Consider the following 26,250-nt stretch of genomic DNA (forward strand, 5'->3'; position numbering starts at 1 on the left):
CATCAAAAGGGGTAACTACTCGATCTTCTCTTAGAAATATCTGTAATTATGTTGCATTTATTTCATGCATAGAGCCTAAGAACATCAAAGAAGCATTAAAAGATGAACATTGGATTATGGCTATGCAAGAAGAATTAAATCAATTTGAGAGAAGTAAAGTATGGACATTAGTTGAAAGGCCTAGTAATAAATCTACTGTAGGTACTAGATGGGTTTTTAGAAATAAACTTGATGAAAGTGGTATTATAGTGAGGAACAAGGCTAGACTTGTTGCTCAAGGCTATACTCAAGAAGAAGGCATAGACTATGATGAAACATACGCTCCCGTAGCTAGGATGGAAGCAATTAGAATGTTATTAGCATTTGCATGTTTCAATGAATTTAAATTATATCAAATGGATGTTAAAAGTGCATTTTTAAATGGTTTTATAAAAGAAGAAGTGTACGTGGAACAACCTCCAGGTTTTGAAGATTCAAATTTTCCGGATCATGTTTTAAAATTAACAAAAGCTCTTTATGGTTTAAAACAAGCTCCTAGAGCTTGGTATGAAAGATTGTCAAATTTTTTAATTGAAAAAGGTTTTTTAAAAGGATAGGTTGACACTACATTGTTTTTAAAGAGAAAAGGTAAAGATTTATTAGTAGTTCAAATTTTTGTTGATGATATAATATTTGGTTCTACTAATGATGTTCTTTGCCAAGAATTTTCTAAGCTAATGCAAAGTGAGTTTGAGATGAGCATGATGGGGGAGCTCTCATTTTTCTTGGGACTCCAAATCAAGCAAAGAAAAGATGGCATCTTCATTAATCAAGCTAAGTATGTCAAAGATATGCTCAAGAAGTTTGGACTGGAAAATGGGAAACCTCATAACACTCCAATGAGCTCTTCAACAAAGCTTGACTTAGATGAAGGAGGTAAATGTGTGGATGTTAAATTATATAGATCCATGATTGGTTCATTGCTTTATCTAACCGCAAGTAGACCGGATATTATGTTTAGTGTTTGCTTGTGTGCTAGGTTTCAATCATGTCCTAAAGAATCACATTTACTAGCTGTTAAGAGAATCTTTAGATACCTTAAGGACACTCCTAGTTTAGGACTTTGGTATCCTAGAGACTCTAGCTTTAGCTTGCATGCCTTTTCTGATGCGGATTATGGAGGATGCAAATTAGATAAGGAAAAGCACCTCCGGTACTTGCCAATTCCTTGGAAATATGCTAATTTCTTGGTTTTCAAAGAAACAAAATTGTGTTGCATTATCTACCACTGAAGCAGAATACATTTCAGCCGATAGTTGTTGTGCACAAGTTTTATGGATGAAACAACAACTTTTTGATTATGGAATTGAAGTAGGTACCATTCCTATCAAGTGTGACAATACTAGTGCTATTTGTCTCACTAAAAATCCCATCCAACACTCTAGAACTAAGCACATTGAAATAAGACATCACTTCATTAGAGACCATGTCACTAAGGAAGATATAGTTTTAGAATATGTTGATACTTTGCATCAATTAGCGGATATCTTTACAAAACCCTTAGACAAGGAAAGGTTTTGGACACTTAGAAGAGAATTAGGTTTAACTAACCTATCTTTACTTAGTGTTTAAAATAATTTAGCACTTTTAATAAATACTGAAAAATGCTTATAATAATAATTTTTGATTGCATTCTTGCTATTAGTTAGGGGGAGTTTATGATTCTTAATGAAAATTAATTTTATGTTCAAATAATGTTTAAAGATTAATTTAACTGTTTGAACATAATTATTTTTCAATATATGAATTGCCTATACCACTAGAGAAGATTAATTTAGCATTTTATGTGCTTAAAAGTCGGATTTTAGCATTTTTGTGCAGAGGGAATCGATCCCCCCATGAGGGAACCGATTCCTCCTTTGAAGGGGAACCGATTCCCCCCACAGGGGAATCGATACCCCCCTGGGGTTTTGTTAAATCGGGCAGAACACCCCAAAAACCCCAAAATCCTCATTTTTCTTCTTCTTTCGCCGTTTATCACCCTATAAGCACTCAAATCTTCATTCTTGCCTCAAATCATTGATTTTAATCGGAAATCACTTCAAATATCATCTCCTAAACTTGCAATCATCATTAAAATCGTGCAAACAACATCTAAATCCCCTCAATCTTCATCTTTCAAGGTAAATTTTTCTAAACTCTCTATTTCATTGATTTTGAACATAGGATTAATTTTAATTAGTTCTAGCTTGAAATAGTGATCGGGCATTGATTATTTCGTGATTAGAAACTAGATGTTACAACTAATTTCATCAAAAACACAAGAATTTTTCAAAAATTTTAATTTTTCGAAATAAAAAAAAATGTTAATTTTCAAATTATTGTGTTTTGATTAAATTATGTTGGTGTTATAAAAACTATACATATATTGTTTCTTAAAACCATATTTTTCAAAAGTTTTTCAAAAACTTTGCCCATTAGGATTGATTTAGAGAACCTTGAAATATTGAGGACTCATTTGAGTTTTGGGATTAATTGAATTGCATACATTTGTTTTTAAAATTGCAGGTTATCAATTCTATTCCGATTTCCTAAACCATGTCCAATCCTAAACGTTCTAGGTCTTCATCTAGTCGTTCTAGTCATCAAACAAATCCTCCTCCTATTCCTCAAAATCCTATTCCAAATCTTGATCCTAACTTGACTATCCAAAATTCTTGTTTCAATCAACCGGGTCCTAAAGATTATCGTTATTGGTTTTACCAATATTTTGACTCATATAAGATTAGGGAAGAACGTATCCCATCTCTTCAAACTATGGTTGATATTAACTTTAAATATCTCCCTATCTTGCACGAATGGAAATTTGATAAACTTTTCGAACTTGAACCCATTGTCTATCATCAACTTGTTCGTATCTTCTACTGTAATGCCGTTTGTATCAAAAATCGTGACAAAACCAAAACCATAGGAGTGCGTTCCTACCTCCTAGGTCAATATTTCCATCTTGATCCTGATTACATAGCCAATGCCTTAGGCTTGGATAATGAAGGTTTATCAAACGAAAAACAAGTTTTAGGCTCACGATATAAACGGAATGATAGTGCAAGTGTTTTAGATCTCTATGAGCGTTTTCTTCATCTTATGATCACTTGGTGGTTTCGACCATCCGGGGGTCGTTATTCTACTCTTAGAGCTTTAGACCTTTGGTGGTTGCATTGTTTTGAAAATAATATAAAAATAAACCTTTCCGAGATTATCTTTGCTGAGATCGTTGAAACCGTTAACTTAGTGCCAAATAAGAAACTCTGTTCTTCACTAGTTTACGGTTGCATCCTTAGTAATCTCTTTTTTAAAGCCGAACTCCAAGTTGGTCTAGATGCCTCATTTCCTCTTAAGAAACAAATTAATCTTCTTTCTTTAACAAGAGCGGGATGGGTCAAAAATAAGGAAACCGGTGCATGGGTTCGATCTTCTACTCCGGGAGCTAGTTCTTCACAAGCTCCACCCGAAGCTGACGAAGATCCCGAGTTTGAACAATTAATGAGGGATATTGATGAAGCTGAAGAAGAACCTGAACAACCCGAGGAGCACGCACAACAATCGACTCAAATGCCTCCATATTTTCAATCCTTTATGGAGACATTTGATTTCCGTTATGCGACAATGGATTCGCGCTTTTCCTCTATAGAGTCTCATTTATCCACAATGGGAGCTCAACAATTAGAGATTCTTCAGGAGATGCGTGCAAACAATGAAGCAACCAATGCTCGTATTAATGAACTAACTCATAAAATGGCTGCTATGCGAGCCCGTTTTCCTCCTACCGATCCGGATGCTTGATTTTGTGTTTAGCTTTACAACTTTGAACAAAATGAATATTTTTTCAACATTTTGAATTGTTTGATTTTGTGAACTGTTGGATTTTGGATTTATGAACTTATATGTTTGGTGTGTTTTATTCGTTATTGCATCATTTACATCATTATTAGCAATATGACCAATTTTGCCATATCACATTATTTATGAATATTGATTACGGAACTAATGGCTAACGTTTCTCTTAATTGTGATCTTAGCAGCTTATGCATACATATACCTAATCAAATGGCTTAATATTTTTCACGTTTATTTGAATCTTTTTGATTTAACAAAAAGGGGGAGAAGTGTGTGTTTTATGTTTTAAGTTGTTTTAAGTGTGTGTTTTTAAAATGATAAATGGGAGAAGTGTTAAAGTAAGGGGGAGTAAAGAGTAATTTCAAAACTTGATTTCAAAATCTTAAAATTACTAAAATGTTTTGTTATATCAAAAAGGGGGAGATTGTTGAAAACATTTTGATATTTCGATATAACAAATTAAGTTAAATGAATTTTAAGATTTTCCAAAATGATTTTCTAAGTATATTCGATATAATTATTCGAATATCAAAACATTACTCAAAATATTTCAAAAATCATTTTTAATCCTTACTTAAGTGTAAAATTAAGTTTTAATCTTAAAACAATTTCAAAATAATCTTTCAAAGTATTTCGAACCATGTCAAACCCAAAATTTCCAGATTGCTCAGAGGGAACCGATTCCCTCCCATAGGGGGTACCGATTCCCCCCTGAATGGTTTGACTCCGAGATTTCCAGAATGCTCGGAGGGAACCGATTCCCCCATAGGGGGTACCGATTCCCCCTGTTCAACGGTCGAAATATTTGAATTTTACACTTAGGGAACCGATTCCCTATAAGGAGGAACCGATTCCCCCCATGCTCCAAGTTGTTTTATTAATTGTTTTCACACTAAAACGGCTATATTATCTTCATTAATTATCCCCAACGTTAAGAAGTGATTCAATGTGTATTTAAACAAGTTCTGAAGCCCTTGATCAGCAAGAAATCATAGAGAAACAAGAGAGAAAGCATCAAACACAAAGTTTGTGCAATTCAAGCCAATTTTCATTCAATATTCATTTTGCTTTCAAAGAACACTTATTGTGCTCATTTGTAATTTTCTTTGAGTGTTCTTTTCTTGTTCTAGAATTGTGCAAACATCTTACCTTGTGAGGTTTTCTTGTAAGTTTGCAAATTTGTAATCTTCTCTTTGGGAAAAAAGAGTGTTCTCAAGAGTTGGGGTATACTCTTGAGGGAATTGTAAGGTTATCTCTTTGGCCTCAAAAGAAAGAACAAATTAGTGAATTTGTTGGAAAATCCTTAGTGTGGATAGCTAAGGTAGTGGACGTAGACTTTATTTGAGAAAGTCGAACCACTGTAAATCGTTGTGCAATTACTTTTTAATTTTCTGCAAAAGCTTCCACAAAAATTTTAATTGCCAATTCACCCCCCTCTTGGCCGATTCCGTCAATCGATTAACTCAACAACTTGATATTTTGATTATTATTCAATATAAAATAATTTAAAATATAAAATAATTTAAAATATAAAATAAAAACATAAGGTAGTTGAACGCCACCGTCGGTTGTCGTCGACCGCCATAGATGGTGCCAATTCAGTCCCAAATTTCATGAGTCGCTTCGTCTCGACATCTTGAGTCCGAATCCGACCTTTATTTTTCATAACTTTCTCTGAAGTCTACAAATTAGAGATCGAAATTGAGGATGTTGAAATGTTTCAGTCGTGATTTGCGGGTTTTGAGACATTTTTCGATGAAACAACCACTAAATTCCGACTTAGGGGTCGAGGCGAACCGTCCCATGAAATTTAGATCGAACGACCATCATCTACGACGGTCAATGGCGTTTGGCCACCTTCTATTTTTATTTTATATTTTACATTATTTTTATATTTAATAATAAATAAAAATAGCCACATCATATAAAAATAATAATAAAATAATTCAGAGTGGTCAAAGCAGGATCGATTCAAAAGTTCAGTGAGTAAATTAAAAAAATTAAAAGTACAATGAATAAAAATAGTATAGAGAGTAAAACTAAGTAGAAATGGTGTATTTTACCCTAAACCTTAATCAATAAATCTAGTAAAGTTTTATTTAGTTTACCATACTAATATGGATAATTTAAATTTCAGCCAAAAATTTCCAAATCGGTATAATTTTAAAAATAAGATAAATTAATTTCAAAGTAACAAAGTTGGACTTCCAAGAATAAAAAGGGTGTTAATTAATTCTCTTGTTTCCATAACTTTTAATTGTATAATAAAAAATTATAAATCAATCAATAAATAAACGTCTCTCTGAAACCATGTTGCTTTGTGGTTATTAAATAAAAATCAACCCCACCATTGATGTACAGCAACAGCTTCATCCCTTAACTTGCCATACAAAGCCAAGCATTCCCGGTATGCCCTTTTGCTTATGTTCTTTCTTCCACCAATTCCTTTAGGGTTGCATTCCAAAAAACAGTGCATCCACCAATCTAATTGCCTTGCTCTTCACCATATCTTCAACCACCTCCGCCTCCACCTTCATCACTACATACTCTTCCTCCTTCACGTTCTTCATCAACCAAACCGACATCCCCGTCATCTCTGGCACTGCCTTTTTCTTCAAAGCCTCTTTGGTCAGTGTCTCAATCTTATACATCTCGAATTCCATGTTCCGTGTCGGGTAGAGCTTGTAAAACCAGCTGCTGCTACCGCCGTCTTTCTCCGGCGAGCCTACATCTATGAAAACCCGACGAGGGTAGCTTTCGAGAGTGTCCCCAAATAAATCTGGCAAATATTTGGTTCGTTTGCGGTAGGTTTTCGATGTACCCAAGGATGCTCTCAGTGGTTCGAGAAGAACATATTCTAGTTTCTTCAATGCCGCTTTCTTTGCCTCCGATGTATTATACCCGAAGAGGCACCTTTTTGTGGTTGAGGTTGATCGAACGTTTTTGTGCTTTTTCATTACAAAAACATTCATTGACTAGAATTTCCTGTAATAAACAATCTTAAAATCAGACGGATTGTTGAATGAATGCGTAAACCATTCACCCAGGTCTTGAACAAAAACAATGTCACCCACTTTGAGGCTACGGTCAATGAACTCTAATGACGATTGAAAGCTTTTGGTGAAGATGAAATCAATGGACTCGTCAGGGATACAACTTTTTTCTTGAGAATCATTTACAACACTGAATTCCATATCGATTTTTGTCGATAACAAAGAACCCTGAATGGTTTCTTCATCATATTCATCGCTCAACAATAGTCCTTTTTTCCCCGTTTTAAGAACACCTTCATTGTTCAAATCATTGAACAAAATTGGCAGGAACTCCAGATTAACAGGATCAGCGGCGGCAACATCATCATCATCATCAGAGATAATTTCAGGCTTCAGAACAGTTTCGTAGTTGATGGTAAAGTTAAGTAACATAATGGTCAAAGCGAAAACTATCAAGAACCGACCAAGGAGCTTAAAAACCCTTGAGCGAAGAACCTTGACCATCAAACGTGTACTAGAAGAATACAAATTAATGTCATTTTGCCAAGCTTTACGCTTGTGGTTATGGCATTTGGTTTCCATTGATGGAAACTGTTGATTTTAAAAAACACAAACAGAAAAGAGCTTAGAGAACAACAAGAATCCAATCAGTTGTAGTACGAGAAACAGAACAGAAAAGAAAAAAAATGTTGAGATTAGAAGATGAAAGGGAAAAGAAGAAAAAAGAGTAGGCGAGAAAGAGAGAGGGAGACCAAGGAGAGGCAAAGTTAGCGGGTGCAAAATCGGGCGGCGGTGTGATTCCCACCCACGAGAGCAAGACGGGTACTTTGCGTTCTTGACCAAAGTAATTGCATTTCCTTCATACGCGGAACCTCCATCGTTATACCTTTTTATTCCCAAATTTACACATTCATGCAATCATATGTATGGCTAAAATACACTGACAACCACCAGATATTGATTGATTTTCATTCAAGCAAACATTGGTGGTGGCTTTGGTTCTGGGTGAGTTTTTATCTAGAAAAGGGTGATTTAAGGGTAGAAATTATAGGTTTCTGCTGTAGTTATGGACTAACATTCCAAAAAATCCATGGTTTCTCGACAAATATAAGTCTTTTATTTTCTTACAACCTCTTTACGTTATAAGTACCGCACCCAATTACGCAATGCACAGCCTCGAATCTCACAAAAGAAATTATTGTTGTGTCAAATTTTGTTCATTCTTCGTTCAATTAAATAATAAAAGTAATGTCTCACTTCCTTAAAATTTTTAATTTCAATTAGTTTCAAATTACATCTCACATTAATCTAAATTTTATTTAGGAATTTTAAACAATTTTGTTATAGTACAGTGGTGAGTATTTATATTTGTCACATTTGTTCCAGGTTCGATCCCCGATAATAAATCCATAATTTGACAAGATATTAAAGTTTTCAAAAATAATTCATGCTTAAAGAAATAGATGAGGATGGGATAATAAACCCATAATTTGACAAGATATTAAAGTTTTCAAAAATAATTCATGCTTAAAGAATTAGATGAGAATGGGTTGAATACGATTGAAGGAAATGAGGCTAGTTTATACATGATTTTCAACTTTAATTTTGTGGAGTTTGTCTTCCATTTTTTCTCCTCGTTCCGTTTTCTTCCTTCCACAAATGGTATGTCATTTAAACTTATAGTTTTCTTATGTTTTGGCAAAAATAGCTTACATGTTTTTTATATAGAGGCTGAAGTGGCCCTTTTAAGGGGATAAAGAGGCATGATTGTCTTCAAGTGGAGTCCGAGTTGTATGTTAATCTATCAATGGAAAAAGACTCGATTATACGAGTAGAAGCAAATATAGTACTTTTCTCGGTAGAGGTTGAGGCAGGAGATAGGGAGGCATAATAGCTCTTAAGTGGAATTTGAATTGCACGTTAATCTTCCAATGAAAGATGAGATGATTCCTCGCTGATAGACGGATATAGTTTTCTCAACGAATGATGAGGTAGGAAAATTTCTTCGATTGAAGAGAAGATAATTCTTCCTTTAGAGATTGAAATAAAAACTACTCTTCTAATGAGGATAACATCAAGATCAGTGGTGCTAGATGTAAATCATACTGTTTTATTTTTTAGGGGCAACAAGTAAAGATGAAGACTAGGGTGTTGAGAAAACAAGATTCAGATTAAGAAAACATTGAAAGTGTAATACCCTAATTTAGGGGCTAAAATTAAGAAATTATAAAGTGGTGGATTTAATTTGGTATTTTAAAAGAAACAGGGGATTAAATTGTAAATTTTTAAAGTTGGCATACCGTTTTATGAAGTGCAGGAAGTTCAGTGACTAAACTCTTGGTTTAGCCAATTTCCTATAGGAGAGAATTATAAACTGTCCCCCGTGCGCAGAAACATAAAATTTTCCAGTTTTCCCTCTCAACAACCCAACTTCCAACTCCGATCTACTCGCCGTCCGACCTCCAAACGACAAGCCGAAACCACCATCGTGTTCGTTGTCAATCGAGGAACAAAACCCCTCAAACTTTTCGTCGTGAATCATCGCCGTTCGTCGTGAATTTTAGTCGGAAGTATCGTCGGTAATAACTCGGTTTTAGTTGGTTTTTCATCGATTCACGACGATCGGGTCATCCGTTTACGACACCTCCCGCACCATCGTGTTCGTTGCATCGTTCCGAGTTCGCCGGTGTCATCCTTGGTCTCCGTTGACGGCGGCGCGTGAGGAGGTGAAGCGGTCAAAGTTTCCGATTTGTTGAAATCGAGCTCCCTGCCATTCAAAATTGTGAACCGAGCTTTGTAAGTATCTCGAAATCGTTCAAAATAATTTTTAGAAATTTTTCCGGGATTTTAGCACTGTTCACACGCCCCCACGCGCCGTCACTGCGTGTGGGGAAGGAAAAAGTGACTGGTTTGACCGGTTTTGGAACTGTTTTGACCGATCACAACCCGACCCGACCCGTTGACCCGACCTGACCCATTGACCCGACCCGTTGACCGTTGACCGGCGTTGACCACCGTTGACCAAAATTTGACCGGCTTTGACCGGGCATTAAACGACCTTTGACTTCGACCGAGTATACCTATCTTGACATTTTTCGACGTTCCAAATCCGATTCCGCTGTCCGTTTTTTGAAATTCGAACCCGAAGGCCTCGAAATTGCCGGTCAAACCCGTTGACTTTGATTTTGACCGAAAATTCCAAATTTTCGAAAAGTCATATTTTGTGCTTTCGACGTGTTGAATCCGAATCTGAAGTCCATTTCGCCAAATTCGAACCCGGTAAGCCATCTTTCACTGATTTATCACTCGATTCGATCCGTTTATCGTAATTAAGCTCCGTTTCTGATATAATTTATGTTGATATGTATCTGAGGAATTATTAGAAGTTGAATTGAAGATCAAAGGCGTTCGAATGGAATTTTAATGGTCGATCAGTATTGCACGAAAATCGAGGTAATAGTTTACTACCTCTTTATGCTTTATAGAACATGTTGGTATTGGTAAATGCATGAATGGAAATGTTTGGTCTCATATGTGTAATTAATGAAGTTCTACACTCGATCTGAATACGGTAAAAAGGTTCAGTAATTGATTATGGTTCAGATGACTTTTATAAGAAATCAAGGGATTGTTAGAATTAAATTACAAGTTATGTGCTTAGTGATAAAGAAATCAACCTGGATCTGTAACTTACAATTTATTTCATCAAAGGTTAAATGTTAAAGGTATTTGGATGAGAAATTATGAGAATACTCCGGTAGGGTAAAATTACGAAAACACCCTTGTGTTATAAAAAGACAAGATTGGAATATGGAAGTTGGATAAGAGGTTTTTACAAACATATTGATCTGATAAAAAAATATTGAGGTGCATAAGAAATGTTAGTTTTACTTGGATATTTTGAATAACAGGTTTTAACCCAAGAGGATTTGAGCAAGATACTAGAAGTCTGTTAAGGAATCTTTTCATGATTAGAGAATTGGAGAAAGCAATTAACCATAGTATCTTTAAATTATAATTATTTTCGTTAAGAGCCAATATCGAAATTATCTGGTTAAGAAATTACAAAAATGCCCTTGAGAGATAAAATAGTCTGAATTGACCTTGAATGAGAAAGTACTTTGAGGATTTGTACTTAACTCGATTAAGTAAGAATTTAATTGTAAGATCCTGTCTTTGTACAGAAAATTCATGATATTCCGTTTGTAAAATCTGAGAAGACATTTGACTCGAAAATATCTGAATAATGAGTAAATACTTGAAGAATAATTTATCGAGGGTATTCTGCTGTCAGAATTGTTCGTAAGGACTAAAGTAAATGATAAGATTGAATTAAATAATAAGACCGGATGGAAGGAAAAGATTGAAATACCGTAGATCTATAAAATGACCATAATACCCCTGTAATGTAAATGACTAAAGAATATCACCAAGCTTAGGAATGATTGAATATGCTCGAGTTCTGAAATAAATGGAATAAAATTGAACATCAAAATTACCAAAATACCCTTATGGCCTAAATTAAGTAAATGTCTTGGATTAATTAAGGAATCCAAGTAAGCATAAGTATTGGACGTTTGTTCGACAAATCAACCACGAAGACCAAATTGAATAGAATAGAAGTACAACATGTATCTGAAATTCAGGAACGTTTGAATTACTCTGAAAAATCCTAAAGTAACTGGAATGGACATGAATGCTAAATGAACTAGGTAACCTCAATGACTGAGGATTTAATAAGTGATTTGGATAAGTCCGGAAACTCTGATGAGTTTACGTAGTGTACAATTACAATGGGTTATGAACAAATTAATCAAGTACGTCAGCATTTCATGATATTGTGAAAGCGTAGAAATAAAATAAAGACATTGGAAGATTTATTCAGCGATGATTCCGAAAATGGTCTATGGACTAGAAATTGTGGTATTAAAGAGTAAATACCCTAGAAGGAAAATGAATTGACCAGTCGACATAGATTGTTAAGGTTCTGAATATGCGTTCTCAAGTTGTTCGATTATCCGATCAATTGACATGGATGTAAAGGATTCTGAATACCCTTCTGATTACGTACAACTTCTGAAAACTGTCCGAATAAGATAATATTCTGATAATTCACATTCTGAATAACTGATGATTCTGTCAGTTAATGAACTCTTCCAATAGTGATTCTAAATTCCAACATTCTATCGACATATTGAAGAAATGTGTTTCTCTGCCTGATACAGTACCTCTAAATAATACCTGTAAACTCTTGTGTGTTCCCTAATTACATGAATATTTTATCTGATTTCAAATTTGAATTATGTTATGATACCTGACCTGGATTCTGATCTGATATTGACCTGGATTCTGATCTGATATTGACATGGATTCTGATCTGATACATGACCTGGATTCTGATCTGATACTTGACTTGAATTATGTTTTGATTTTTGATATATCCGTTTACGGACGAAACACGTTTTATTGGGGGGTATTGTTGGAGGAAGATTGCTTAGAGGTTCCTCGGCTGTGTGTTCAGGGCCTTACTTACCGGTTCCTCGGCTGTGTGCTCAGGGCCTTACTGGACGTGACGGGGTTGTATGGTTCTGGGGAACCTACACATTTTGTTCGTGACGGATGGGGGTATATATATATATATATATGTTTTAAAAAGATCTAAAAAGTTACATGGTTTTTGGGAACACACTAGAAAACCTATTCTGATCTCCTTAACTCAATCATCCGAAATATTTCTCTGAACTGAAAGCTCATTGTCCGTTACCATCTGAAATATCAGTAGGATCTCTGCTCAGTATAAAAATCTGTAAATGTTCGGAAATAATAAGGATATGTATGTTTATCTGTATCTGCACGTTCATCAGCATCATCTGGTAGTTCTGTATTACTGAGCTTTCTAAAGCTCACTCTATTACTCACCTTTTCAGGTTAAAAGAATTATACCAGTGCAGTTATCGACATCAGTAAAGGAATTCGTCCGGCGTTGTTGTAGAGTATGATACATGTGATTAGGGGGCATGTAATTGTATTTTGATTTATATACGAGTTTGAAAATATGTTTTATTTTTAAATAGTGAAAACTGATTTTATAAGTTTACATGTTATGAAAAAAAGTTTTAAATTTTCTGCTATTTTTATAGTTGGTCGCTCTGGTGGCCCTAATATGACTTCCCGGATCGGATCGGGCCACCCGCATCGGTCTGGGGGTTACATTTAGTGGTATCAGAGCCATGGTTTGAGTCAAAAATTTTCAAGATAGACCGGCCGGTCGAATGTCAAAATATGTCTGATCAGTACATGCCCCTAGACTGTGATCATACCTCTCTGAGCCGAAACTCCAGGGCTGAGTCCCTATCTGTAACGAATAAACCGAAGTTTCTATCCGTTAAGGCTATACTTGTACAAAAAGGAATATCAGTAACATCTGTCTTAACGCAGTAAAGTACCTTAGCAATGTGAGAGTTATTTATCTGAGAAATTCTGACTCGACTCCAGAAATAAAATTGAGATATATTGCTGCTCTACGAGCCTATTCACGTAACCAAGGCTGAATTGATTTCACAAGGATAAAGTTGTTTTGATTATTTACTTGGACTGAGGGAGAATTCTGAAGAGATTGATTACTCGAGAAAATTTTCGTTCAGATTCTTTTATTGAAATGAGGAAAAGTTCTGATAAGAATGTATACTCAACTGGTTAAGGATTAGTGAAGGATCTGTGTTTCTATAAAAGCTACATGAAAGATATGAAAGAACTGATGGACGTTTCATTTCTGCAATTATGTGACATTAATGAATTTCGAGTACGAAATTCTTTTAAGGAGGGGAGAATTGTAACACCCCAATTTAGGGGCTAAAATTAAGAAATTATAAAGTGGTGGATTTAATTTGGTATTTTAAAAGAAACAGGGGATTAAATTGTAAATTTTTAAAGTTGGCATACCGTTTTATGAAGTGCATGAAGTTCAGTGACTAAACTCTTGGTTTAGCCAATTTCCTATAGGAGAGAATTATAAACTCTCCCCCGTGCGCAGAAACATAAAATTTTCTAGTTTTCCCTCTCCAACAACCCAACTTCCAACTGCGATATACTCGCCGTTCGACCTCCAAACGACGAGCCGAAACCACCATCGTGTTCGTTGTCAGCCGAGGAACAAAACCCCTCAAACCTTTCGTCGTGAATCATCGCCGTTCGTCGTGAATTTCAGTCGGAAGTATCGTCGGTAATAACTCTGTTTTGGTTGGTTTTTCATCGATTCACGACAATCGGGTCATCCATTTACGACACCTCCCGCACCATCGTGTTCGTTGCATCGTTCCGAGTTCGCCGGTGTCATCCTTGGTCTCCGTCGACGGCGGCGCATGAGGAGGTGAAGCGGTCAAAGTTTTCGATTTGTTGAAATCGAGCTCTTTGCCGTTCAAAATTGTGAACCGAGCTTTGTAAGTATCTCGAAATCGCTCAAAATAATTTTTAGGAATTTTTTCGGGATTTTAGAACTGTTCCGTGCCGTCACTACGCGTGGGGAAGGAAAAAGTGACAGGTTTGACCGGTCACAACCCGACCCGACCCGTTGACCCGACCCGACCCGTTGACCCGACCGACCCGTTGACCCGACCCGTTGACCCGTTGACCGTTGACCGTTGACCGGCGTTGACCATAGTTGACCAAAATTTGACTGGCTTTGACCGGGCATTAAACGACCTTTGACTTCGATCGAGTATACCAATCTTGACATTTTTCGACATTCCAAATCCGATTCCGCTATCCGTTTTTTGAAATTCGAACCCGAAGGCCTCGAAATTACCAGTCAAACCCGTTGACTTTGATTTTGACCGAAAATTCCAAATTTCTGAAGTCATATTTTATGCTTTCGACGTCTTGAATCCGAATCCGAAGTCCGTTTCGCCAAATTCGAACCCGGTAAGCCGTCTTTCACTGATTTATCACCCGATTCGATCCGTTTATCGCAAATAAGCTCCGTTTTTTATATAATTTATGTTGATATGTATATGAGGAATTATTGGAAGTTGAATTGAAGATCAAAGGCGTTCGAATGGAATTTTTATGGTCGATCAGTATTGCACGAAAATCGAGGTAATACTTTACTATCTTTTTATGCTTTATAGAACATGTTGGTATTGGTAAATGCATGAATGGAAATGTTTGGTCTCATATGTGTAATTAATGAAGTTCTACACTCGATCTGAATACGGTAAAAAGGTTCAGTAATTGATTATGGTTCAGATGACTTTTATAAGAAATTAAGGGATTGTTAGAATTAAATTACAAGTTATGTGCTTAGTGATAAAGAAATCAACCTGGATCTGTAACTTATAATTTATTTCATCAAAGGTTAAATGTTAAAGGTATTTGGATGAGAAATTATGAGAATACTCCGGTAGGGTAAAATTACGAAAACACCATTGTGTTATAAAAAGACAAGATTGGAATATGGAAGTTGGATAAGAGGTTTTTACAAAAATATTGATCTGATAAAAAAATATTGAGGTGCATAAGAAATGTTAGTTTTACTTGGATATTTTGAATAACAGGTTTTAACCCAAGAGGATTTGAGCAAGATGCTAGAAGTCTGTTAAGGAATCTTTTCAAGATTAGAGAATGTTGGAGAAAGCAATTAACCATAGGATCTTTAAATTATAATTATTTTCGTTAAGAGCCAATATTGAAATTATCTGGTTAAGAAATTACGAAAATGCCCTTGAGAGATAAAATAGTCTGAATTGACCTTGAATGAGAAAGTACTTTGAGGATTTGTACTTAACTCGATTAAGTAAGAATTTAATTGTTAAGATCCTGTCTTTTTACAGAAAATTCATGATATTCCGTTTGTAAAATCTGAGAAGACATTTGACTCGAAAATATCTGAATAATGAGTAAATACTTGAAGAATAATTTATCGGGGGTATTCTGCTGTCAGAATTGTTCGTAAGGACTAAAGTAAATGATAAGATTGAATTAAATAATAAGACCGGATGGAAGGAAAATATTGAAATACCGTAGATCTGTAAAATGACCATAATACCCCTGTAATGTAAATGACTCAAGAATATCACCAAGCTCAGGAATGATTGAATATCCTCGAGTTCTGAAATGAATGGAATAAAATTGAACATTAAAATTACTAAAATACCCTTATGGCCTAAATTAAGTAAATATCTTGGATTAATTAAGGAATCCAAGTAAGCATAAGTATTGGACGTTTGTTCGATAAATCAACCACGAAGACCAAATTGAATAGAATGGAAGTACAACATGTATCTGAAATTCAGGAACGTTTGAATTACTCTGGAAAATCCTGAAGTAACTGGAATGGACATGACTGCTAAATGAACTAGGTAACCTCAATGACTGAGGATTTAATAAGTGATTTTGATAAGTCTGGAAACTCTGATGAGTTTACGTAGTGTACAATTACAATGGGTTATGAACAAATTAATCAAGTACGTCAGCATTTCATGATATTGTGAAAGCGTAGAAATAAAATAAAGACATTGGAAGATTTATTCAGCGATGATTCCGAAAATGGTCTATGGACAAGAAATTATTGTATTAAAGAGTAAATACCCTAGAAGGAAAATGAATTGACCAGTCGACATAGATTGTTAAGGTTCTGAATCTGCGTTCTCAAGTTGTTCGATTATCCGATCAATTGACATGGATGTAAAGGATTCTGAATACCCTTCTGATTACGTACAACTTCTGAAAACTGTCCAAATAAGATAATATTCTGATAATTCACATTCTGAATAACTGATGATTCTGTCAGTTAATGAACTCTTCCAATAGTGATTCTAAATTCCAACATTCTATCGACATATTGAAGAAATGTGTTTCTCTGCCTGATATAGTACCTCTAAATAATACCTGTAAACTCTGGTGTGTTCCCTAATTACATGAATATTTTATCTGATTTCAAATTTGAATTCTATTATGATACCTGACCTGGATTCTGATCTGATATTGACATGGATTCTGATCTGATACATGACCTGGATTCTGATATGATACTTGACTTGAATTATGTTTTGATTTTTGATATATTCGTTTACGGACGGAACACGTTTTATTGGGGGGTATTATTGGAGGAAGATTACTTGGAGGTTCCTCGGCTATGTACTCAGGGCCTTACTTACCGGTTCCTCGGCTGTGTGCTCAGGGTCTTACTGGACGTGACGGGGTTGTATGGTTCTGAGGAACCTACACATTTTTTTCATAACGGATGGGGGTATATATATATATATGTTTTAAAAAGATCTGAAAAGTTACATGGTTTTTGGGAACACACTAGAAAACCTATTCTGATCTCCTTAACTCAATCATCCGAAATATTTCTCTGAACTGAAAGCTCATTGTCTGTTACCATCTGAAATATCAGTAGGATCTCTGCTCAGTATAAAAATATGTAAATGTTCGGAAATAATAAGGATATGTATGTTTATCTGTATCTGCACGTTCATCAGCATCATCTGGTAGTTCTGTATTACTGAGCTTTCCAAAGCTCACTCTATTACTCACCTTTTCAGGTTAAAAGAATTATACTAGTGCAGTTATCGACATCAGTAAAGGAATTCGTCCGGCGTTGTTGCAGAGTATGGTACATGTGATTTGGGGCATGTAATTGTATTTTGATTTAATACGAGTTTGGAAATCTGTTTTATTTTTAAATAGTGAAAACTGATTTTATAAGTTTACATGTTCTGAAAAAGGTTTTAAATTTTCTGCTTTTTTTACAGTGGGTCGCTCCGGTGGCCCTAATGTGACTTCCTAGATCGGATCGGGCTACCCGCATCGGTCTGGGGGGTTACAGAAAGTGAGCTTCACCACTTGGAGTGTTAGGGGGAAAATATGAAGACAAGAAGAGCTTACTTTGAGAGGCAAACAATTCGTACTTCAGTTGGTAGAAGGGTTATAAGAAACAACACTGACTGAGCAACTGAATCAAGAATAAAAGGGCATCAAGATCATATAACTAATCGTAACAAGGATTCAAGAGAAAAAACACTTCTTCTAAGATTTTTATTAAGAAGCATGACAAGAGATAAAAATAACATGATTGCATAAGATGATCAAATTGTTCTTCAGAAGATGCAAGCCTGAACTGACAAGTTGCCATATCAGTATTGGGGTAGGCTCTATTCTAGAGTGACCAAGTGAAGAAAGAACAAGTTCTCCACTTTGAATTTAGAAAAAGATTGATGATCAACATTTCTACACACGATAAAGTCATGCAATGCATGTAGATACATGTAATTGTATTCATATTTTCATACATAGATGCATAATTCTTACAGATCTTTCAAGAAAAGAATAGAAAATTATAATTCAAACCTCAAATTAAGGAAATCAGATATAGAGTGATTGAGCCTTAAATATAGAGGAGCCTAATCCACAGAATAATCATTACTTTGAAGTGAGGCATGTCACCCGACTGATATGATATTTTCAAATGAATTTTTGAAAAAAAAGAATTCAAAATTGATTTTCAAATATTTCTTGCTTGAGTAAGTCCACCAAGGCATTAGCAAGTCATTCGAGCATGATGATTAACTCCTCTATGTTATCTGTAAGTCTTCCAAGCAAGATGATAAGTCTTTCGGGCCATCTATAAGACCTCTGGGCATGATGTTTTCATATGATTTTCAAAGAATGAAATTTTTAAAAAATAAGAAAACAATTTTCAAAGTTTCTCATTTGATTTTTAAAAAATTAAAATTTTTAAAAAGTAAGAAAACGATTTCCAAAGTTTCTTACCCAATATTATATTTACTAAAATGATTAAGTCCTTTGGGCCATCAGTAAGTCTTTTGAGCATGATAACAAAATCCTCCGGGCAATCTGTAAGTCTTTCGAGCAAGATGATAAGCCTTCTAGGCCATCTATAAGATCTCACGACATGATGTTTTCATATGATACTTTTGAAAAATAATGAGAAAATGATTTTCAAAATTTCTCATTTAATCGTTTCTGATAATTAAGTTTTTGAAAAGTAAGAAAGCGATTTCCAAAGTTCATTTCACAGTAATCTATCTCCAAGAACAAATAAGTCCTTCGAGCCATCAATAAGACTCTTGAGAATGTTATTTTTTGAAATTAAAAAAGTTGAAACCGAATGATAGATGCAATACTGGTGGAGCAAAATGAAGACTCAACAAAAGCGAAGATTTATAAGATAGTGGAGCTCGCAATACTAAAATGACATCATGCATGCATATTTACGTATTTGCAAAATATAAGCATAAACATTCATTTTTTCATCAAGTTTTTGAATGTTTGAGATAAATTCAAAAAGTATAGAAATATCTCATTTCTTAACTTCGTGCAAAAGAAGAGGAATTCAACAATGATTTAGTCCACCACTTAACCATTAAAATAAGTAGATCTCAGCAAAGAATTAAGGACCTTTGGGTCACTACCTTCGGGGTACTTTAAATACATATCAATGACATATGATAATTTTTTTACAGGTTTAAAATTCTTCAAAGAGAAGGTAGATAGACATTTTCAATGGAAGGGTTCGTAATGAGAAGAACTCATCCAATGAGGGGAGAAGAAATTCCTAATGAGAAGAACTTGTTCAACCTTAGCTCATCCATCACATAAGGAGATTGTAAGTATAATCACTTCACTAATCCATGATATAGGGATTTGGATCAACATCACCTTTTTTTACTCGATTTTATCACATAAGAAATTTGATCAACATCATCTCGCTCGAGATAGTTTCCCTGAAACTCACGCTTAAAAATCATTTTACTCAAGATTTTATCTCACTTGAGACTTGTTTCTCAAAACATATTATATATCACTAGAGGTGGTATTCGGGTGGGGAAAACCGAAAACTGTGGGGATCCGAACCGATGGGGATGGAAAATAAATATAAATCTTAACCCAAATGGATGAGGATGGGGAAGTTTTATCCCCGAAGCTTAAATGGGGATGGGGATGAAGATTGTTATATCCAAACCGTGAGGATAACCGAACCGTACTCGTGTGAACAACTATGGAAATCCCCAAAAAATATCCATAGGGGTTCTCGATATTTAAAAAAAATAAAAATATGTTTATAATCATTTACCCATATACCCTTAATATATATTTTAATAAAAATATATATGATAAAAAACCCTAACTATATATATTCTAATACCGTAATAGTTAATATTGTGCATATACATTGAGTGTTAGATGAATATTGATAGAGATCAATTTGAAACAATATGATATATGTTACAAGTTTTAGGTGTTGTATGGATTTAAAAAATGTTTGTTTAATTTATGGGGATATGGATTAACCAAAACCCGTATGGATTCATAAGGGATGAGTATGGGGACTAAAAAAATCCCCGAAACATATAGTGGGATTCTCCAAAATCGTACCCACAAGTGTTAGGGATGGAATGGGTAATGTAAAACCGTCTCCGCCCCGTTGCCACCCCTATATCTCACTTGAGATTATTTCCCTTAAAATATATTGTATCTAACTTGAGATTGTTTTCTTTAAAACAAATTTTATCTCACTTGAAAATGTTTCTTTCAAAACAAATTTCTTCCTCACTCAAGGAAATTGTTTAGAGTTTTCCTTAAAATCATTTCATTTGAAAATCATATTCCATCTCCCTTAAGATAAAAAGATCATTCTTTGGTCTCACATGATCCAACATTGTTCCTAAAATAATAAATAATAAAATAAATACTTAAATGTACTAACCAATGATAATTGTGTCTTTTTAGGAACCAACATATATAAAAATTAGGGCAAACCAAATGAAAAGACCTTTTAGATACATAGGAGAAGATGAATCGTCTGAAAAGACCAGCATATGTGAGATTGGGACAAACCAAGTGAAAGAGTTCTTAGATACAGAGGGGCAAGTCATTCGTTTGAAAGTGAAGGAGCAAAATAACTAAAGATGGAAGGAAGTTAGAGCTATATGGGGTTGCAATTGAATAAGAAAAAATTAGGTCATTATTTATCTTTACTACATTTTTGTTACGCAACAACGAGCAAAGAGGAATAGTTGTCATACTCTAATTTTACTCGACCAATCAAACCGGACTAAAAATATTTGAGGGATAATTTGAAGGTTGTTTGTGCTTCAAATATTCGAGGGTAGTTTGAAGGTTATTCGCGCTTCGACATCAAATTAGTTCAAGGGCTCATTAAGGTTCAAAATTTGGGTTCGTTATTAAATTAGTGGGATTACAAATTTTACGAAGCAAGTGGTCCATTAGAGGAAATGAATAGTTTCAATGCAAGGGTGGTGAAATGTGGGAAGTCAAAAAGTGCATTTAGAATCAAAATGCACATCCACATATCAGTCTCGAAACCATGCAATTAAAATTGAAGCAGATACGTCCATACCCAAATTCAAATACCCATTAAAGTCTAAAGTCTATTTACAAATTAACCCATACCCAAATTAAACTCATTAACATAAAATACCAAACACGAAGTAAATGACCTAACATCTATTAAGCCCAATTACAACCCTTAACCCATTTACAAATAACCCTAGTCCATAAACTAACTTAGGGATGATAAACCCTAATTTGTGACCAACATCGTCAACTCCCAAACGGTGGTCCCGATCCAGTAGGTCTCCACAACCTTCGTGGTCCCCTCCTTCCTCATGTGCATCAACAGCCATGGAGTGATATATCCCCTTGTCATAATCGTTTTGGCAGGATTATTCCCTCTAGATATCACATGTAAGTAATACAAGATTTTTTTTGTATTTTTCATTATTTTGTAATTTTGTAAACAGGGTTATAAAAACTCCACAAACTATTGTAAATGGGATCGATTTGACCTAAATATTACCCTATAAACCTAATATGCCCTAAATAACACCGTTTGACCAATATTTCTCTAACTAACAACCTTTCGTATGAGGTGGAAATAAAGCGCGCTCCCGATAACGTGCTTTACGGGATTTTCTTATGTGGGCATAAGGCGTATTTTTGGGGTCGCTCTTTCCAGCTGATGTGGCACCACGGTGGAAAGAGCATTTCAGGGGATGTACCTTTGCTTTATTTTTTAATTATAGTAAAGATTTAAGGTTATTATAATTTAGTAATTTATTATGTAAATTGTTCCGGTTATGATTTAAGAATTGTTGAAGGTATTTTTTAATTTTGTATTTAAGGTGGAGTGAATTTAAGTTAAAGTGTTATATGTTTCGTTAAGGTGAAAGTGGTGAAGTATTTTATAGGTCAAAGGTTCATTAAGGTTGTGTAGGTTAAAGTGCTTTAGGGTAAGGTTCGATTAAATTGAAAATATTAATTACTAGAAGTAAGAGGTAAGTGAAAAATTTAGGTAGAAAATACACATACATTGAGAAATTATAAAAAATACAATTACATTTAAATATTAGAAACAAAGAAATTCATTCAAATAGAAAATGCAATTACATAAGGGTTAATGGTTAAGTGATGATAATAGAGCTGAACATTTTTTTCTATTGTGCTCGATGTTTTTGCAATGCCCACATCTTTTTTGTTTTGTTGACCTCTCCCGAATATCCATATCAAAATGTATTCGAGTGGATTTTGGATGACCTGAGTCACTCAATAGCAACGGAGATGGTACAATTGTAAGCCAAGTTTGAATCTCATCTGGGTCTCTTTCGTTACCTATGGGCAGAAACTCAAATTCATATACCTTGAATACTTAAGAAAGTTGGTATACGGGATCAACATAATTTTTGTAGTCCAAATGCGAATGTGAGCAAGATTCTATGACATGAGAGCATGGATATTTGAGTTCTTGAAAGAAACCACAATCACACCACCTCTCTTTCAGATTAACTCTGAAAGAGTTAGCTTCAATCCCTTGAAGAGGACGTGGAATTTCGGTTACATGAAATAATTCACGGGTTCGATAAAAATTTGTAACCAACATCCCATTTGATGCAGCCATTTTTTTATGTAAATCAGCTACTAGTCTTGGGTGATAAATATGGTCGTTCTGCATCCAAGTAAGTACTTGTCCACCGAGCTTTGCAAATAGTTGACCCAAACAAAAATAAGTCATTTTGACCAACGCTGTGATTGGTAAATGATGCGCCCCCTTTAAGGTTGAATTGATTGTTTTAGCCAAGTTGGTTATCATATGACCATAGCGATACCCCCCATCATAAGCATTTGTCTACATTTGTTTGTTGATGTCCATAATGTACTCGCACCCCTTCTTATTTTTGCCAAACAATTCTTGTAGCATAGACTCAAACCTTTAAGGTAAGAGTTCGTAACCTAATTCATAAGGAATATGTAATAATTAATATAAAGTATAAATAAGTAATACGAAAATGATTGAAAAAATGGAAAAAAAGTAACATACCTGTGCGCACGACTAACTGACGTTCATCATTCTTCTTGTATTTTCCATAATAGTTTGCAACAATATGGCGGACACAATAACGATGTTAAATATGTGGAGGTTTCTACATTGGACCCAAAGAGACCATTGCTTCTTTTATCCCGGCTCCTCGGTCTAAAATGATGCATACACGTTCCCTTGTGACAACATGTAAACATAATATTTTAAGAAAAAAAACCCAAGACTCAATCTCTTATCCTTGAATGAGGGCAAACGCAACAGGAAAAATATTATGATTACCATCTTGGACCACAGCAAATAATAAAACTTGCTTGTATTTCCCATACAATAAAGCACCATCAATTTGGACAACTGGTTTAAAGTACTTTATTGCATTAATACGCTGAGGGTAAGTCCAAAAGACACGATAGAATTAGCAGCGATCGAGAACCCCTCGATCATTCATGTAATGATGTTGAGTTTTGAACGCAACGATTGTCCCGGGATTAAGTCTTTGCATAACTTGAAACCAACTGGGCAGCTTGTTATAAGAGGAATCTCATTCGCCATGAAGTCCAAGTTGGGATGGTCCTAGTTTATACCTCTTGCACAACCGTATAGGATCGTTGTATCTGGTTAGTTCCCATAAGTTGTTCTTCCCCTTTCTCTTTGATACACGAACCATCCACTTACATCTGTTGTCAGGTTAGACACAGTAGCAAACATATTTCTCCGTGGTTGATCGATCAACTCGAGAGTGCATTGAGTTACGAATATTGTAATTATTTATTGCCATCATTGCTTCCTCTTTCGATGAGAACTCCATTCCAATATGTAAATCACTGTCATTGACTGATGACTGAAGTCCATAGTTGTAAATATTAGGCAGATCCGGAAATTCAGGCTCGTACATTGCATCATAATCAGCCTCATACATATGTGCAGGAAGTTCTCCTGGTGTTGTATTTATGGGAACATCATCATCAGAGTGTACGTTAAATTGTGGTGAGTCAGGTTCAACGAATAATCCTGTTTCAGCACCTGGCTCACAAAGAGGTTCTTTTGGTACAGATGAGGGTTCCTCAAATGATCCAATGTTGAGATCAAAGAAGTTTCCACTTGCGTGTCCTCCCCTTGAACTTGAAGCCATTGTATCATATGGGTTGTGAACAGACTGCTATCTCGATGTCATTTCCATGTGCAAGTCGAAAATAGTGGCAGATAATGTCTACCCCTTGAAGTAAAAGAGGTGTTTCCATATGGATTATTGGTGAAGCCACGTGGGTTGAGATCACAAGCAGTTGCTGATGAATGCCTTCCTATTGAACTTGATGGCATGGCATCTAGCGTTGGATTTGCCATTAATGATGTGAAATCATTACATATCAGTTACGTCGGGATGTCAACTTGATCAGGTTGATACACAATGCCAGAGTGAGAGGAATATGAGAGACCACGAGAAGCACGAACCTCAATAAAAGTGGTATACATTTCAATAAGAGATTGTGAACTTCCCATATGAGCATCAACTGTCATAGTAACATCATCATCATTAGAAAGCTGAAATGATGTATATGTGCTGGAAAAAGTTCAATAGGAAATCTATACTGAAGTAAAGATAGTCTTCTCCTACCTGCTACATGAATTTTTAACGAAATTTTTGTGATTAACTCCTCAAGAGTGATGTTTCTCTTCAAGGTTAAGGGGATATAATGATCTGATTCAAAAATAACCCCCTCTTCAGATTCCTAAATTTCTCCATCATAGTAAACAACAACAGAAAGACGACTCATTTTCAGAGAATATAGGTTTGAGAGTTTTGAGAATTTTAGAGTATGAGATTTTGAAAGGTTAGGAGGAGATGTGTTTTTTTGAAAGTTTAGAATACGTTGCATTTAATAAAGTCTATAAACGGGTTACTATTCACATGAAAGAGCAATTCAGGGGGCGCGCCTTCTCTTTTTTTGTCAGAGAATAGGTTATAATTTCCCTATTATGTGTGATGTCCCCCGGCAGGGCACTATTCATGTCAGTACCTATCATGTTTGGGGGGATGCAGCAATGTGGTTAAAGCGCATTTCAGGGGGTGCCTTCCCTTTTTTTCAGAATAGGTTATAATTGCCCTATTTTTCGTGATGTCCCCCCGGTGAGGCACTATTTATGTCAGTACCTATCATGTTTGAGGGGACGCAGCAATGTTGTTAAAGCGCATTTCAGGGGGAGCGTATTTCAGGGGGTGCTCCTTCCCTTTTTTCAGAGAATAGGTTATAATTTCCCTATTTTGTGTGATGTCCCCCGTGAGGGCACTATTCATGTTAGTACCTATCATTTTTTAAGGGACACATCAATGCGGTTAAAGTGCGTTTCAGGGGTCGCTTTCCTTGTTTTGTCAGAATAGGTTATAATTGCCCTATTTTGTGTGATGTCCCCTGGCGGGGCATTATTAATGTCAGTACCTATCATGTTTAAGGGGACGTAGCAATGTCGTTAAAGCGCATTTCAGGGGGCGCCTTCCCTTTTTGTCAGAGAATAGGTTATAATTGCCATATTTTGTGTGATGTCCCCCGACAGGGAACTATTCATGTCAGTACCTATCATGTTTTTAGGGGATGTAATAATGTGGTTAAAGCGCATTTCAGGGGGCGTGCCTTCCCTTTTTTTGTTAGAGAATAGGTTATAATTGCCCTATTTTGTGTGATGTCCCCTGGTGGGGAACTATTCTTGTCAGTACCTATCATGTTTGAGGGGACGCAATAATGTGCTTTAAGCGTGTTTCAGGGGGTTCCTTTCCTTTTTTTGTCAGAGAATAGGTTATAATTACCCTATTTTGTGTCATGTCCCCCGGAATGGCACTATTCATATCAGTACCTATCATGTTTGAGGGGACGCAATAATGTGGTTAAAGCACGTTTCAGGGGGCACCTTCCCTTTTTTTTATCAGAGAATAGGTTATAATTGCCTTATTTTGTGTCATGTCCCCTAGAGTGACACTATTCATATGAGTACCTATCATGTTTGAGGGGACGCAACAATGTGGTTAAA

General features: G+C 35.4%; 2 protein-coding genes across 2 annotated transcripts; both read right to left on the bottom strand.

The window, feature by feature from the left end:
- Window positions 1–6,323: 6,323 nt before the first annotated feature.
- On the bottom strand, window positions 6,324–6,848 carry LOC120215603. Its single transcript, XM_039213245.1, has one exon. The coding sequence runs from the start codon at window positions 6,846–6,848 to the stop codon at window positions 6,324–6,326; it is 525 nt and encodes a 174-aa protein (XP_039069176.1).
- Window positions 6,849–6,851: 3 nt separating this feature from the next.
- Window positions 6,852–7,747, bottom strand: LOC120215604. The gene is made up of 2 exons (XM_039213246.1): window positions 7,679–7,747; window positions 6,852–7,460 (listed from the first exon to the last, which is right to left on the bottom strand). Exons 1-2 carry the CDS (start codon window positions 7,745–7,747, stop codon window positions 6,852–6,854), a joined length of 678 nt encoding a protein of 225 aa, XP_039069177.1.
- Window positions 7,748–26,250: the final 18,503 nt, after the last annotated feature.

The sequence above is a fragment of the Hibiscus syriacus genome, unplaced genomic scaffold (genome assembly GCF_006381635.1).
Source record: "Hibiscus syriacus cultivar Baekdansim isolate YM2019G1 unplaced genomic scaffold, ASM638163v2 tig00110125_pilon, whole genome shotgun sequence".
NCBI lineage: Eukaryota > Viridiplantae > Streptophyta > Magnoliopsida > Malvales > Malvaceae > Hibiscus > Hibiscus syriacus.